At 40.3% G+C, this 17,547-nt stretch overlaps 1 protein-coding gene across 11 annotated transcripts in view; it reads right to left on the bottom strand.

Annotated features, from left to right (window-relative positions):
* The window catches only part of Csnk1a1 (casein kinase 1, alpha 1), a 35,385-nt gene extending 18,112 nt beyond the window's left edge, over nt 1-17,273 (bottom strand). For 6 of the 11 annotated variants that reach the window (XM_063277052.1, XM_063277053.1, XM_039096535.2 and 3 more), the window contains exons 1-4: nt 14,402-15,089; nt 13,753-13,859; nt 2,842-2,968; nt 2,054-2,152 (exon numbers count right to left, since the gene is read on the bottom strand). In XM_063277052.1, the coding sequence (XP_063133122.1) occupies nt 2,054-2,152; nt 2,842-2,968; nt 13,753-13,859; nt 14,402-14,524 (456 nt within the window). In that variant the 5' untranslated portion in view covers nt 14,525-15,089. Of the gene's footprint in view, nt 1-2,053; nt 2,153-2,841; nt 2,969-13,752; nt 13,860-14,401 lie in introns of all 11 variants that reach the window. The other 5 variants (XM_039096538.2, XM_063277054.1, XM_039096541.2 and 2 more) reach the window with 3 other exon arrangements.
* Between the last annotated feature and the right edge of the window lie 274 nt (nt 17,274-17,547).

Genomic DNA, 17,547 nt, shown 5'->3' with positions numbered 1-17,547 from the left:
TCTTTAATTTTTAAATTAAAAAACGGGGAATTTGGATCTGCAATCTTTAAAACCACAATCTGCCCTTCCCCCAAAAAAGAATGAATGGGGGGAAAAATCTTCAGTAAGGAAGAGGTAGAAGGCATTTAGTCACCTTAAAATTTATTTTTAAACCATGCAGGGCCGATTACTTGAATAGATGAGCAAATTCAGTAAGATTGGAGTAGCTACTCCAATATCAAATTCAGAACAATTTCCAAGTAAGAAATTTAACTTCAAAAGCCAAACTTGGAAGCTGCCCCCACCCCATCAAGCCTGATCCCTTGCGTATACAAATCTACTGGTACAAGCTGACTGAAGGAGCCAGTCTTACACAATGGGCACTTTCAAACTACAGTAGTACAGAAAACAAAACAAAACATAACAAAAAAGAAAAAAAAAAAAAAACCAACTACAGAAACAAGACACTAAAGTGTCCAAGAGGAACATTTATATTTGAACTTAAACAGAGCACTTTATATCTATGGTCTCTCTCAAAACTGCTACAGGTAAGCAGTGCCACAAATCCGTTTTACTATCTGTACCGAGGACACAGATTCTAAAAATGGAGCATGGACTTCCCAAGACATCTATATAGTTAAACAGACTATTCCTAAGAAGGGGAAAGAGTGGAAGGTGTTACTATCTAGGCCACTGTTTAAAGTAAGGGCAAAAACCATGCACTCACTGCTCTGCCGCTATGCAGAACAGGGACCACGTGGGCATAAGGGGTGTTTAAGGACAAGAAACAGGGAGGAGATGGCCAAAAGAAGAGTCAAACTACCAAAACTACAGGAGGAAAAATTAAGGCCGATATTTTTTCCAACCAATTACCAGGTTTACAGTAATAACTAAGAACCTGGATGCTTCAAAGAGAGAAGGTACGTTTCTTTATATGCAATTTGGGGATGCAAGATAAATTATATGGCTAAAAAGCCATTCAATATATGAAATTCGGTGAAAAATCTAATTTCCTAAAACTTGGTCAGACCAACATTAATATCTCTAGCATTAACAAGTAACACCAGTTCTAATAATGGCTCCAAGTTGGCATTCATACAGGCAAACAAAGGTAAACATTTACAGCTGGACCTAAAACACCACATCCCCTACCTGGTTAACAAATGGGAAGTTTCCTTCCAAAAAACAAACAAAATAAAAAGCCCCCCCCACCCCCACCCCGTTTGTCCTGAAGTTGAGAATTTCTGAGATCACCAGATCGGAGCATGCTTCGTGCATTGCCAATGCTGCCTGTCTGCCCGAGCTCAACAGTGAAGGAATAAAGAAAGCAATTCACTCAAGAAGACTAAGCATTGCAGACAAAATCAATATCATTAGTTTCTAACTGCAATCATGCGTCACAACCTAATCACCCCATATATGGAATGATCACCAGGAACCCCAATAAGCACTCGTTTTACTCTACAAACGTTCAATTCACTAGTCAGCATTTTCTTGTAACAGCAGGGAGGAGGGTTGCAGAACCCACCCAACCTGAAACCCGAGTAATAAACTGTAAGTAATAAACTGTAAGCCACTTGTGAAGCAGGCCCAAGAGTTAGTCTTTTAAATACATCAATCCAAGGAGTGAAGAATTCTCAGTATCAACCACACTCAGCCATAGTGACAGATGGGTCAGTGGTTGCCACATTGGCACAAGCGCATGTATTACAAAACCCACACTTTAGAGTCTAAGGTTAAATATCTGATTTGTTTCACTCAGGAAGGATTATATGTAAGTATTTTCACTATTTAAGTGAATGAAAACTAGATTCAATTGTCCAAGTTAAATATAGTTGATTAAAGCTCATTAAAAAGCTTCACATAAATAAACTAACCTTGGTTGGATAAATTGTAGAGAAGATATTTCAAGTTACTAAGTTAATAGTTAACTCATTATCCTTCTAGCACAATCTCTTAAGCAAATCACAGCAAATTCAATTTACTATGGCTTCTTAAAGATTTAAAGTTTATCAAAGCAATTCATATCAATATTTTACTCTTTGTTCTTTCATGCAAAGAGCATTTAACTAACCTTATTACAGTGACGCCCAATACCCATTAGGAAGTTATCTGGTTTAATGTCTCTGTGTATAAAATTCTTTGTATGCACATATTCAATTCTACTGATCATCTGAAAGAGAAAAAGGGTAGAACAGGTGATCAAAGAAGCAGCTGAGATTCTGAAACACTGCAGTAGGTCAAATCCCTTAACTCAGCACTAGAAAATCCCTTAAGTCAGCACTAGAACTACAGGAAGTCAAACAACAAAGCCCCTCATTTATTTCAAGCTTGCTGGCTATTCAGGCCTAAACTAGTAATGGCCTTTGGCCTGTTTTGAGTGGAAATGATTAACTACATGGGGCTGCTGGATGTGGTGGCACCTGCCTCTAATCCCAGCACTCAGAAGACAAAAGCAGGTACATCTTTCTGGGCTCTACACACCAAGAAAAGAGTAACTGCCAAGGACTACATGGCAAGAAAGCCTTTGCTACAACTTTAGCTGGTCTTCCCCTCACTAGAGTGTTGGCTCTTCTAGGCATTAATTTGTCCAGGTTCATTGCTAGTTATTTGGGTGCCTTATTAATTTAAAAAAGAAAGAAAAAAAGTTCTTTGCTATTCTTTGATCATCATAAACAAGATCTGGTATAAAGTCCAAGCTGGAACTGAATTGGTAACCCCTCTTCAGTCTCCTGAATGCTGGGATTTTAGAGTCTATGCCATCATGCACAAAACAAAACAAAAATAAAACCCCAGTTCTATGAAATGCTGACATTTTATAAAGAACCTTTTTGTTTTTTGTTTTGTCAAAAGTTCACATACCTGGTCAGCTAACATAAGTACAGTCTTCATAGTGAACCTTCTTGAACAGAAATTGAAGAGGTCTTCGAGGCTGGGTCCCAGAAGATCCATGACTAGCACATTATAGTCTTTTTCTTGCCCATACCACCTAACAAAACAAGAAGAGTCAATACAAAACATTAATCATCACTTAATATCATAAAATTTAAATTGTTAAGGTTAAGGCTTAAAACCATTTCTTAGGCATGGTAGCTCACACCCGTAATAACCTCAGCACTTGAGAGACTAAGGAGAATTGGTGAGTTTTAAGCCATCCTCAGCTAAGATGGCGCTGTTTCAAAGACAGATTTATACTTTTAATTTAGGGTAACCTTTCCTCCAGTCACAAAACAAACTGGATAATTGACTACACTGTTACACAGAAAATAAGGAGCAACAGAATAGACCTTTCCCTCCTGCACAGCCACCTAATGACTGCACCAGCACAGCTAGATTTTGTAGCCTTCTGCATCATTCCCCTGGACCTTGGACAAATTCTTTGTAATAAGGAAATGGCTCCATCAGCCATCCTACAAGTCATCAGAAAGGCCTATCATCTGCTCATGACTCCCTCCACACCAAACTGTACTTTGATTGGCAAACATGATTAATCTTTTCAAGAAGGATTGTTTAACTATCCTGTTCTGTACATTAGGTAAATTTCCCCAATAACTCATGTGCTATTATTAATTTTTCTTGTCCCAAGGACTAGAAATCACCACCCTAAGTTTTTCACATTTTAATGTCTGCAAATACATATTCTTCTCCAAAATAATATGGAACCAACTGGGCTATGTATACAGCAAGCCTTTGTCTCCAGGAAAACTAGAACTGTTGTGACATAAAAAGCTTAACCTGGCTCAGTTTGTTTCAAATATAAATAGGAACTAAAGCCAAGATTTGTTGAAAATAAAAACTGTGAATGTTGGCTGTAACACCAGCCTTCAGGAGCCTGAGGTAGGGCTGAGTCCACCTAAGCTCCAGGGTAAGATGAGATGCTATCTCAAAAGACACACACACACACACACACACACAAAAGAAAAAAGGAGCATTACTTACAGCTATTTAGGAAACTACTTCTTAGGTATTTCTTTTTTACACTTGTGCTCTAATATGCTGCACTGTTGATAAATAGCACTGACTTACAAACATTAGTATTAACCTAAGAATATGAAGACTTCACTATACAATGCTCCCAGGAAGTAATTCACATCTGGTACTATGAACTTGGTCAAAAGCCTGTGGTTTGGGAACTCATGGGCCCTGCTAGGGAAGCCCCCACTGTTGTACTGCTGACTAAAGACTGCATGCAGATCAGAATGCCTTCTAAATATTCTTTTTATGTCCATGCACCAGTGCTGCCATCAGCTGCCATCAGAGACTTCTTTTGGCAGTCGGTTATGTGCAGTTATGCAGAGACTGCTAACTGGTCACAGTGCTGACATTAACTGTTGCAAATGGGCCTTAAATGGAGACTTCTGTATCTTCTTCTCCAAGACCCAGGGAATATTCCCAAAGAATATAAAAGTGGACCGAGATGTAGAAGGGTATTGTTGTGGAACATTTTCTTCTGGCTATGTACTCTTGAATTCTCTCATCAGTCTAAAACCTGCAATACTACTCAAGCTACTGCACATGTATGAATTAGATGTTTTTAGTAGCTAATAAGACAAAATTAAATAATATCTTCTCTCACAATTATATTTGTTTACTATGCAATATGTATGGTCAAATAAGATGTGTCAGAGAAAAAAAAATCACACTATAAAGAGTTTTTGCAGGATGCTTGACCTCATTGTAAACACCAAGATTTTTACTGTTTTACTGAAAAGCCTGTCTCTAGTTGTGCTGTGGCTTAGCCTTTAGCACACACCTTTAATCCTTCTGGCTGGAATAGATACACCCTTAGTATACACCTTTAATCCCAAACAATGAAGGTCGCTTTAGTTTGCAGAAAGCACCAATGGCTGAATGGCAGACAAAGTGACATCAGATTAAGATTTGACAGAATAGGATATGCCCAACTCTCATGAGAATGGAGGAAAGGGAAGCTACTTGAGGGGCAATGCAGAGAGAGGGTGGTAGGGGTTGGGTGGGGAGGGACACCAGGCATTTTTACTGGGAGGACTTTACAGACAGTTCAAAAAAAGCAGAAGGGAACAAACTAGACACAAATGAAGACTGAATAAGCCAGAGAATGAGAAGGAACCAGAAGGTCAGAATAGACTGCTAGATTTAGTTTGAGGCCAAGCAGAACAATTCATGAGAGGACAAGATAGAAGCCAGACTGATTCAGTCAGCTTGGAAAGAAGTTTTCAGCCAGTGTAGAGTTGAATCTGCCAGCCAGAGCTCAGAAAGAACTAAGAATGGCAGAGTGCATTTATTCGGTGGCAGCTCTCAGAGGCTGAAAACATTCTGGGCCTAGATTAGATTGTATAGAGGCTAGATGCTTCCAGGACCAGGCCTAGGCTAGCAGACAGATGCAGAAGGCTTCAGACAATTTCTACTTGAGAAAAAGTTACTTTTACTGAGTCAGGCGAAAGCATGAATGATCACAATAAACTGCAGGTAACCAGTGTGGTTTGTATACAAAGAAGAATCAGTTACCTTATCTTATTCACTAGTTAATTCACTAAAAAACCATTTTATATCAGCTATTTTACTAATGTTTTTCTTGGTTAAAGCAACACACTCTTATTATACTACTTAAAATGTGACAAAAATCACAATGAATGAATTTTTTTGGCAGCTCATGTTGTCACTACTTTAAACACTGCTAATAGTGGTAGTACTATGGGGCAAAGTGTAGACAACTGAAGGTCAAGAGATTCAAGTATTGGGGTTGGGGATTTAGCTCAGTGGTAGAGCGCTTGTTTAGGAAGCGCAAGGCCCTGGGTTCGGTCCCCAGCTCCGAAAAAAAGAACCCCCCCCCAAAAAAAGACACACATTAAACAGTTCAAACTTTTCATTAGCAAATTGTTATTTTAATTATTTCTAATATTTCTCCTATACTCTAATTAGAAGTTATAAAATCTTAAAGACAGAGTATTTATGGAGGCTCATGATCATAATTTTAACATTGAGAGAGGCTGTGAGGGAACTGTTTCCCATGTCAGTATTGAGCAGTTGCCCATACCTGTAGTTCCGGTATTCAGGAAGCAGAGGTAGAGGATTGCCAAGTTAAGACAAACAACTCTGCATGTATGTATACGGATACACAAGTCTACACATATATGTATATACATATACACACAGAGACAGAGAGTGAGAGTGTGTTGTGTGTTATGGATGACTGTGAGCTGCCATCTTGGTGCTCAGAATAGAGCTCCAATCCTCTCAAAGAGCAACAGATGCTCTTAACCAAGAAAAGATGGTGAGCCATCTCTCCACCACGTCATGTAGCTAATTACTACAAACGTTAAGGTCTGAGAAAGGCTCACTTCACCAGATTCAAACAGACAACATTAATGCAATCTGTCCCTTAAGTCTGACTGTGCCAGCAAGGAGTTTTTATGTCAGCTTTACACAAGACAGTCATATGGAAGCAGGAACCTCAATCTGTAAAGTGTCCCCCTAGATTGGCTGTGAATAAGAAAGACTGTGGCGCCGTTCCTTCAGGTCCCACCTGGCTGTCCTAAATGCTGCTGTAAAGCAGTCTGAGCGAGCGAGTGAGCACTTTTGCCTCCAGCTTTACTCTGACTTCCCTCAGTTGTGCTATGGAACTCTAAGCTAAAACAAACTCCTCCCAGTTGCTTTTGGTCATGGTGCTTTGTCATAGAAACAGCCACCTCTAAAAAAGACACTGACCAATGAAAGCAACCGAGTGTTTCTAGGTAGTTTGAAGCTTATTCTCTCTTATATATTATCCTCTTGAAAACTCTCACGCCCTTACACATTCAATCTTATTGTGAGACTGAGACATGGTTGTGTGAATTTTCAGAGGAAGTTACTGGTGCCACATGCTTGACTCATGACACATGTTAAAAAAAAACAAATTTTTTGACTCTTCATTGAAGTGTGCCTATTTTAAACTCGCTGTTACACAGTGGGAGCTCAAAAAGAGCTTTTTATATACAGCTTACTTAGATATGCTATATTAAGTATGCTTATAAGTTTAAGTATATTAACTTAACTGAGACAGTTTCAACTATAGATTTGAAGCTAATATTCATTTCTGAATTAAAAGTACAGAAGTTCAAGACTGGAACACTGATTTCACTAAATACAATTTGGTGTTAGGAATAACTTAAAGTCAGTGTCAACAGACCACACACAAACCAGTTCCAACTAATATATAACAGGCATAATGAAGAACAGAAAAAGGAAGTCAGGAGTTGTGGCACAGGCACACATTCAATGCCAGCACTAGGAATGCTAAGGTTGGTGGATCTTGAGTTAGAGACCAGCCTTATCTACATACATCTCAAACAAAACAAACCAAAAATAATGTGAAGGAAAGAAAAGTAGGAAATGATAGTAGTAAAAGTATGAGCTCTAGTCCAGAAGGCTCTCCTCCATTTTTACCAAGTAGGAAGTATGAGTGAAGCTGTTTCCAAGCCTTTCAATCTCAGATAAGCCAGATAAAGCTCACTTGTAGATTTCTCCACTGTACATTTAAAGGCAATGCCAATTAAACATGGGCAATTGATGCTACCTATACTTCAGCCACTGTAGCCATTTTCTTAAAAAAAAAAAAATTACACACCATACTCAAATACCCAAAGCAGCAACTGCCTCTTGATATTAACCTGGAAATTTTAAATAACTAAGATAGTAATTAAACTTATAATAAGCTAAAGATCTTTTAATTAAAAAACAAAACAAAAAAAAAAAAAAAACAAAAAAACCAAAAAAACAAGGTATCACTTGTGGCCCAGGTTGACCCAGAATTCTGAATTCTGGGATTACACGTGTGTTCTATCACACCTGGTTCTTGACATTAAATTTCAACAATACAATGGTTTCTTTACAACAGTATTCAAGGCAAAAAGAGCATTAGCCCAATCTTAGTTTAGAACTGGAGAAGCTAAGGAACCCAACCATACACTCTATGTACAGTGTTTATTCCTACAGCTGGATAAAAAAGCAGACACATACAAAGTCAGAGCAAGAGCTGCTTTATCCCCGAAGGCTATGCTGACCCTATCAGCAAGACCAAGTTCTTTTTTCAAAGCACTGTAGGAATGCAGGAAAAAGTGTTTTTAATTCAGTTTTAGATATACCCCTCATCAAACAACAAAAATCACCAAACCATTTGGTTGTATGAGGTTAGCAGCACATAAAGAGTACAGAAACTCTGGGACAGTTTCTCTGGATAGCCCTGGCTCGCCTGGAACTAGCCTAGTCTCAAACTGGAGGCCCACCTAAGGCAGCCTCCCAAGTGCTGGGATTAAAGGCATGAGCCAACTCAAAGGTCAAGGTCTTACTGATCTGTCGTTCAGAAAAAAATAGGGATAAGTTAGCTGAGCAGACAGGCAAGTTATTAAAACCCTACACAGTGTAGTATGGCTGTTCCTGTATTTTTGACATCAGACTCACCCTATGAGGTCTTAAATATCTGTTGTCACACACTATATGAGTTTTATATGACACTCCTAACTCGTAGGCCTCTTGTTTAAAAGAGATAATTAATACATAAGGCCTGATGTGTGACTCCTGCTCTTCATCTTATTCATTTCTTCAAAACGTTTATATGTGCCATGCGTGGAGTGATCACAGAGGAGGAGCTGAATTCCTGGAGCTGGAGTTAGTCATTAGCCACCCAAAATAGGTGTTGAGAAAATAAATCAGATCCGCTGTAAGAGCACACATTCTTAACTACTGAGCTCTTTTCTGTTTGATAGGTTATTGCTGTACTGCTGCTGTTGTTGAACGCTGTAGCTCAGGCTGTGCTTGAACCTCCTGCATCAAAAATGCAGTTTGACTTTTGCCTTTTCATTTAGTATCTAATGCTTTTCAACAAATTCTTTCTGTATGGCACTTTCAAAATCCTTATGAAAACAGCTACAATACATTTCCACTCACTGGTCACTGAGACTAGGGAATGGCAATATTCTAGGTCTAGGGAGAATCAAATTAAAGTTATCAACTATCACTATTCACAGGAGCATCACGACCACCTAGTTATTTTGTCAGGTAACCTCTACAGAGTACCGAAGGGGAGAAGCACAGTAGCCACCTGAAGGCTTTCTTGTTGTTAGTACTTTCATTAAATTCAGAAGAAACGACACACAACTATGATATAAAAATTACCCTAAAAAGGTCACAGATTGTAGTTTATACATAATTCTTGTATCTCAGTAAGGGCGTGCATTTGTTAAAACTAATTCAACCAAACATTAGCATCTTTGCACTTCAGTATATATAAATATATCTAAGCCTTAACCAAAGAGCATTGTTTTAAGCAGTCATTTATTCACTGGTAGCTACGAAAGATATTCAAGTAACTTACTTAATAAACTTACTTAATAATCTATTTTAAAGACTGAATTAGTGAAAAGTACCGGGGAACAAACATCTTTAATCCCAACACCAAGAGAAAGGATATCTGAGTTGAAGGTCAGCCTGATCTAGAAGGTGAGTTTCTGGTCAGACAAGTTACACAGTAAGACCCTGACTCCAAAGGATGCCAACAGATTCTAGCCTTCCGTCTATACATGTTTTTCTTTGCAGACAGGTCCTGCTATGTTACCCAGGCTGGCCTCACAATGCCCGAAATGCTGGGAATACTGGTATGAGTCACCAAGCCTAGCTATATTGTTCCTTGGAATACTGGTACTTAAATTTAAGAGTGTCCTATAGGCTAAGTGAGTGTTTCATCACTGACATACAACTCTAAGCTACATTTTGTTTTTTGTTTAATTATGTGTGGATAGAGACATAAGAACTGTGGACAGCGAATGAGAAAGTATATCTCTCTCAGTATCAAATAAAGGTGTGGAGTGTAGTGCAGGCAGGATATGACCTTGACGTGGAGGCGATAATGGCTCTCAGGAGAACATGGAGCTAGGAACTCAAGGTTTAATTTGTATCAGATATTCTCTCATGCTCTCACATTTTGTGGATTCAAAACACCATCCCACAAGCTAGCAATACAAAGCATTTTTAGTATACTTGACCTGAGGTGCAATTTGAAAGTCACTTTTCATAATACTTTCAAATGTTTTCGTCTCTAACATTACAACCTTATTCACAACATATATACTTGAAAGCAAAAGTTTAAGACTGCAATTGTCTAAACTCCTTTTAGCAGTGAATGTAATAACTAATGCTTCATAAATATAAATACAAATAAATGCAGGAAGATGTGGTTGAAAAACACAGGTAAAATTTATTTTCCCATATCCAAAACACCCTTTATACACAATTTTCCTATAAAAGTATATTTTACTATAATGTCTTCCTAAATAGTTAACCTAAAAGTTGCCAGAAGCAGATGGTAAGTCTTGGAGGTAGTTTCATAAAAACACATTTAATGGTATGACTTTGACATAGCACCACACTCTGACAAAGAGAATGCTTCTAATGACCACCTGGAAGCAGGTCTTACAAACTCACGAACTGAGAGGTCTGCAATTAAGCAATCAAAACACTTTAAATAGGAAATCTTTATTCACACCAAAACTTTTGACTATAAAAAAAACTGGGAAGGAGTTCTTTTCCCAGAAAAATACATTTCCCAAACATTTTTTCCTCGGGAGTAAGAAGTCGTGTAACTATGTGACTGTGTGTCGTGTGAGTGAGCGCAGATGCCTGGGTGACAGGGGAGAGCAGCAGGAGCTGGGAACTCAATTCAGACCTAAATGCTCTTCACTGCCGAGTCTCCTCAACATTCCCCACCCTCAACAAAACTAAAGACAGTAATAAATTAGTAACTTTTTAACTGTATACATGAGGAAGCTGATGAGCCTTAAAGAGGATAAGAGACCAACTCTAGATAACCCTAGCTTCAAGAGCCTTGAGCAGATATAGAGCTCAAATATCCAATCCCTAACTGTTTCCACTCAGGTAAGAACTCTTCCTGTTTATTTAAACCTTTTCCCTTAGAGGAAGTGAACTGACTTGAGAACAGCACACAGAACAGGAATATAAAGGAGACGGCAATTCTAGATGGGCTTCCAGATGTTCCACAAGCCAAAGGAATTAGTTTCTTGTACCAACAACTGAATGTCATATTTCACTCTTGAGGTTAGACTTCTAAGTGGCTGTAAGTCCCTCAAAGTACAGAGGAAGAGGGAGGCCACCACCTTTGTAGGCCAGAACTGAGTTTCTTTTAGGATATACCAGATAATCTTAAAGTCAATCTTATAAACAGATTATATTTGTGTACACAAACCTAAGTATGAAAGGGGGATGGGTACAATGAGGTGAAAATTTAAATTTTAAATTATAAAATATCAACTAATGGATAAAACATATTGCTTTATTTTTTTAAAGATATATATATATTATTTATATATATATATATCTTATATATATATAAGTACACTGTTGCTGTCTTCAGACACACCAGAAGAGGGCATCAGATCCCAAACAGATGGTTGTGAGCCACCATGTGGTTGCTGGGATTTGAACTCAGGACCTCTGGAAGAGCAGTCAGTGCTCTTAACCACTGAGCCATCTCTCCAGCCCCATATTGCTCTATTTAGCACCAACTTGGTAAGTACCAATATTATATGTGTGTGTGTGTTTGTCTATCTACCTACCTACCTATTATGCATAAGTGACATAGAAATACTGAACAATATACAAAAAGAATGGGAAAATGCTACTTCCCTTTAAAACCAATGAACTGGCCAGCCAGGGTGACCAGCATTAGAAAGATAAAACAATCTGAGTTTGAGGCCAGCCAGAAACTACAATCAGACCCTTGTCTCAAAGATGATTAAAAACAAAACCTAACACACTGAATCTGTTTCTATGTACCAACTGCTCCCATTACTAAGTATCCCTGTACACTTTCCCCACCCCTACCTAATTACCACATTCTGCTTTAGGAACCACTCCCAGAAGCCATCTATTCTTGGATGCCCTCCCCAACCAGTCCACCAAGCTTTCTTCCTGAAATCTCATTCCTTTCCCAGGAAGCCTTAATTTAAAAGCCAGGTTAATCTATTTAGCCACACCCACAGAAAGCTTACTAAGGCCTTAACTCTCTCTGCACTCACTTTATAGTAAGCACCTACTAGTCTGCTGCCAAGTTAATTTATTCATCTGCTCATTTAGAATACTACCCACTGCCCTTAATGATCTGTATCTGCAAGGTCCTTAAATAAGCTACTAGACTAAACAACACATTAGCATTTGTTTAGCATTGAAAATACTATGCCCTTTTTTTTTTTTTTTGAAATTTACAACTCTCCCAACAGAAGGCAACATACAAAAAGAATCAAACACAAATGACCTGATACAGGCTGATAGTACTTCTAAGAAATCCCAGGGAAAACAATGGTAATAAGAGCAAATCAGTGGAGGCCAAGGGCTTTATTTCCCCCCATGTATATTAGGGACAAAAAGTGGTCAGAAACTCAAACTTAGACCTCCAATTTCACTGCAATCTTTTGCCACATAAATCTGGATTTTTTTTTCAAAGAGCTCATTTACAAATGACTGGTGGTTATTTATCTCCCAACATCTTTATTAAAATGTTTCTATTTAAAAAAAAAAAAGGCTAGGCGTGGTGCAATTCTTTACTCCCAGCACTAAGGAAGCAGAGGCAGGCTGATCTCTGTTGAGTTCCAGGACCAGGGTGTGTGGTCTATATAGCCCATTCTAGTTAGAGGAGAGGGAGGGACAGAAGAGAGAATACGTTATGTCCATTTAATTTTCAACTATTTTTCTATCTGCAAATGTTATCTTTGAGTACTGTTACGAAACAGTTGAGATTTAAAACTAATCTTAAAAAAGGTTAATTTCAAATCAAAATTTAAAATTATCCCAATAACATTAAAATATTTCAAAGAGCAGTTTTTATCCTGATTATTTCTATTTACCATTGAGCCCCTTCTAATTCTCTTTAAATGTTACCAACAAAATAACTCAACAGGTTGAAACTATTTATCAAACTGTTATCAAGCGAAGCTTTCTTTTATTCAGCTGACCAGCAGATTTCAACAGTTGGTGCTGTTCAAAGCTGCCTTTGCAATTACACATAAAGTTTGTAGGAACTGAAACATATCAAACATTGCCATTCACAGAAGCAGAAAGCAATGAGTGCATTGGACAGGGATAGTAAGAATTTTACACGAGTAAAAATGTCCCAAGTTTATGTTGCATCTGCTGCAGAGATCACATACTGTCATGTCATTTCCTTCCCAGATTCTCATGGCCTTATGAAACTCAATTCTCGGCTTTTCAGGGTTAAGGCTGCTAAAGGAAGCTTATTTTGTGGTTCCAAGCTAAGAAAAAGGCAGGAATATGGGGGTTGAGTCACGTCGCTCCGCCATTTTCTAAGCGGAGGAAGACATGTTGGAACAAAAACACAACAAAAGAGCAGCCATTTCCCAAACCAGCTCCGATAGCAACCCCAGTAGACCAAACTCACGCACATCCACACCTTCAGGGGACACACTTCAGGGGACAAACGTGTGAACACCAAAGGTACCTCCTTAAAAATAACAAAAAGCCAACCCTTCCGCGTAGGGACCAAAGACGACCCGCACAGTTAACTGCAAACGAAAGCCTCAGGAAGCGGAAAAATGACAGAAGCTGAATGCAGCAGTACAACAAAATTTCAACTAAGTTGGAGAACTAAAAATTACTCAACGATTACGGTTAACTATGGAATCTGGAGGACGCAGTACCAAGACCGATTCATCGCGTCCAATTACCAGCCTCAACCCCTTTCACCATTTCGCAATTCCCAGCGATCGACTACGTGCTCAAGGTTCTTACCGTATGTGAGGGATGCCAACCCCACCTTGAAGAATCTTATACAGTTTGCTCTCGTACAGCAACTGGGGATGCCTGGCCTTCTGGGATTCTAGTTTCACTGCCACTTCCTGCAGAGGAAAGGGGACGATGGTATCAAAATCCCTACGGATTCAAACTCACTTGGGAAACGAGAAATGTTAGCAATGCTTGCTTCCAGTTGCCACTATGAGGACGTGAAGAGACGGGCATGTCCTCTAAATCTAAAGTGAGTGAAACAAAAGGAGTCATCCAGAAAACAGGCAACCTTGGAACGTAAGGCGAGACTTTTAAAAGGAAACTGTTCTAACTGGAACAAGAACCCCAGATTAAATTTGAGAAATACAAAGAAAACCATGGCGATCATACACGACTTCGCCCTTCTCCTCTTAAATAACGGTTAAAATGAAATACTTTGAACAAGGTGGGAAACCTCAGAGCTTACCCTCCCTTTCTATCGGGTTTTTCCTTTTTAGGGAAATAGTGGGGGAGGCTGCTAAGCCAGGAAAACTGGCTCGCTCTGGACTCCCTAGTGCGTGCGTGCGTGCGTGCAGTGGGAAGGTTTGGAGTACTTAGGGGGGTTGGGGGTGAAAAAAAGCCCAGCGTTAACGTTCCCCCAGAACCGGGTGATTACCTCGCCATTGGTGATGTTGATCGCTAGATAAATGTCCCCGAAGGAACCAGATCCGATCTTCCGCACCAGTTTGTATTTCCCACCGACGATAAATTCGGCCTTGGAGCCGCTGCTGCTCGCCATCCTGAGACGCGAAGATGGAGGCGGGGGCCAAGCCCCGACACCTCTGGAAGAGGATGGAAGCCTCCGGGGCTGTTCCACCCGGCAGATCTGAGGAGCGCGGCAGGCAACCTAAAACCAAGGCTTTGTTGGCGTTTCAGGGCGCAAAGGCGGCTGAGAGAAGCCGGATCGCCGCCGCTCGCTGAGGGCCTGGCCGCAGTTAGTTAAGGGTGGTCGCGGCTGCTGAAGCTCGGCCACTTGCTATTTGGGCGGCCGCCGCTGTTTCTTGTTCGCGGCGACGTCGCGGGCTGGGGAAGGGGCGCGGTGAATTAGGGCGGCAGTACCGCTGCCACCACTGCCGCCGGCTCCGGCCCGGAGGGAACCCGTCACTCCGCCGATGCCGCCATCTTGTTACTCCAGCTCCAGCCAACACAAAATGCCCCCAGTCCCCGGGAGCCGCTTCTTCACGGCGCGGAGCACTCTGGGAAAGGGATCTCGGGCGCTCTTTCGGTAGGGTGGGCTGAGAGAGGGAGGGCGGAACCGGATCCGCGAGAGTCGCAACCCACGCTCCTAGCGTCACCCAGCCACGCCCAGGTGCGCCTGCGCACTGAGATGCCTGCGGGCTGCGCAGGTCTGGTGTAGCCTGTGCTCTTCCCCGCCCGGGCTCACTTCCACTTCCGGCCGTCCGGGGCTCTACTCTTGCTACCTGTTAATCACTTTGGACCCCGAGGGCAGTGTCTTGCTATGCGTCAGGCGAGCGCGTTAGGGAGTCACCTTCTTTTCAAATGTGGCCAATGAAAGCTTCTGGTCTCCTTGGGAGTTGAGTGATCTTTTTTCCGCGTTTGAAGCGGTTTATAGCCTTTGATCCTTTTTCAGGTCACTCTGGAGCCGTCCTTTTCCTGCACAGTGTGTCGAAATAGGTTGTGGCCTCTGATGAGAAAAGCTGCGCCGGGCGAGCTGGGTTTAGGAAGTGGCAGATTCCTACTGATTATTAGTAATTAAGGGTTCAGGGCTCCGTGAAATGTCGCTAATTCCCCTTCCCCCATTTTTTAAGGGAACATGAAGAACCTGGTATTAGTCTCACCCTGTGTCTGTTCGTATTCCTTTGAATACACTTGATCTGAAAGGAGCAATTCTAATAGAAACTTCATTATCACTAGCGTTATGAACAGAAAAACTTGACAATAAATTTGCGCATAATAAAATTTGCTATACTTATCCTTCAAAGAAGCAGTTTCGTCTTGGATCATGTCGAGAAGTACATTATTAGTGCAAAAGGTACAAATGAATATTACAAAATAAAACCGACATCGTTTAAAACAAGGTAATTTTTTATTAAAAACTGATAAAACGGGACTTGTCTTTATTTTCAAGTACAAAATTTTACTGAAAATTAAGGTTTACAAAAGCTCCCTCGGGCACTATGAAACATGAGTATAGCCTGTAAAACTTTTTTAAGTCAATGCTAAAATAAACATTAAAATGGAAAAAATGGTGTATTTTTATTTGTGTGTGTGTGTGTGTGTGTGTGTGTGTGTATGAGTTTTTGTGCATCACATACATGGATGCAAGAGGGAACTGGACTGCATGAACTGGAATCACCGGTGCTTGAGAGGTACCTGATGCAGGTAACAACTGGTCTCCAGGTCTTCTGTAAGAGTAGTTAAGTTCTCTAAACCACTGAGCCATCACTCCAGACCTAGGAAAAATGAAAAAAAAAAGTCTTAAATACAACTTTGAACACTGGTACAGTAGTTAGAAGTAGAGACTGTCTAGGGCTTAACAAGTAGTTCTGAAGGATAAGTGAACTAGGGTTGGCAAAGCATACGTGACACACACACACACACACACACACACACACACCACATCTTGATGGAGGATGAAAAATGCTGTGTTGGTGCAGTAGTGAGAGCACTAGAGAACTAAACTGGGTGATTTTCAAAGGTGTGCATTTAGATAGGTGCAAGTCTAGCAAAGTGTTCCACAGAATTATAGAGGAACAGTGCTTGGTTCTTCTGCAACCAATCTAATTTCATGTATTTTATTGAGATTCTTATCTTCTTACATTTGTGTCATTAAAATACATTTTCGGAGGTTGGGGGGCTGCCAGAGGACCGGAGCTCTTGCAGTTCTCTTAGCAGAACCTAGCATCTATATGGTGATTCACAAGTGTTTGTAATGTCGGTTCCAGAGGATCAGATGCCCTCTGGTCTCTGAAGCAGCTTACCCACATGGTGCACAGGTATGCATGCAGTCAAAACACATATACACATTAAGTAAAAAACAACCTTTTTTTTTTTTTTCTCTCGGAACTGAGGACCGAACCCAGGGCCTTGTGCTTGCTAGGCAAGCGCTCTACCATTGAGCTAAATCCCCAACCCCAAGTAAAAACAACCTTAAAAACTGGTGCTGAGGGTCAATGATTTTCATTTTAAATCTTTATTTGGAAACTTTTAAAAGTCAACTTATATATCTAACTTGTAAAAAAAAAGGAATTGTTAGAAACCCAACCCCCAAAAACCTCACTTTTGGACCTTCTAAAATTACTTTAAAAATGACTAAAAATTGTAGGCCCTGGAGAAATTTAGAGATCGAGTTTGATAAGTACTACATTTCAAATACAACTTGCAGAGTGCTTTCACACACACCATTTGTGCCCTCAAACTGTGGAGCCCAAGGTCCCGGAGACCTTAATGACAAAGGCGGGACTGGAATCTCAACTTAAGCAAGGGAGAACTTTTGAAAAGAGTTGAACACAAGTTTGAACAATCGTGTCCCGGCAATTACATCTGTATTTATTGACAAATCTAGATTTTTGAGTGGCTACAATTGCTTTGAAGCCTGTGCTCCTCAAGAAAAGCTCTCTGGTTGGTAATCAGAGTGTGTTTGGGGTAAAATAAGAACAAACACAAGAAGTTGAGGTGGATTCAGAAAACGCAAGCTGGCTTGTCCATCGCTTGGATCGCAAACCTACAAATCAGTAGAAAAAATAGCAACACCGTTAGAACAAGTACATCAAGCGCTGCCCCAGGTGCTGACTATCAAAC

This window comes from Rattus norvegicus, chromosome 18 (assembly GCF_036323735.1).
Source record: "Rattus norvegicus strain BN/NHsdMcwi chromosome 18, GRCr8, whole genome shotgun sequence".
Classification (NCBI taxonomy): Eukaryota; Metazoa; Chordata; class Mammalia; order Rodentia; family Muridae; genus Rattus; species Rattus norvegicus.
Note: the sequence above shows the minus strand (reverse complement) of the source record. Positions and strands in the feature narration are given on the sequence as shown.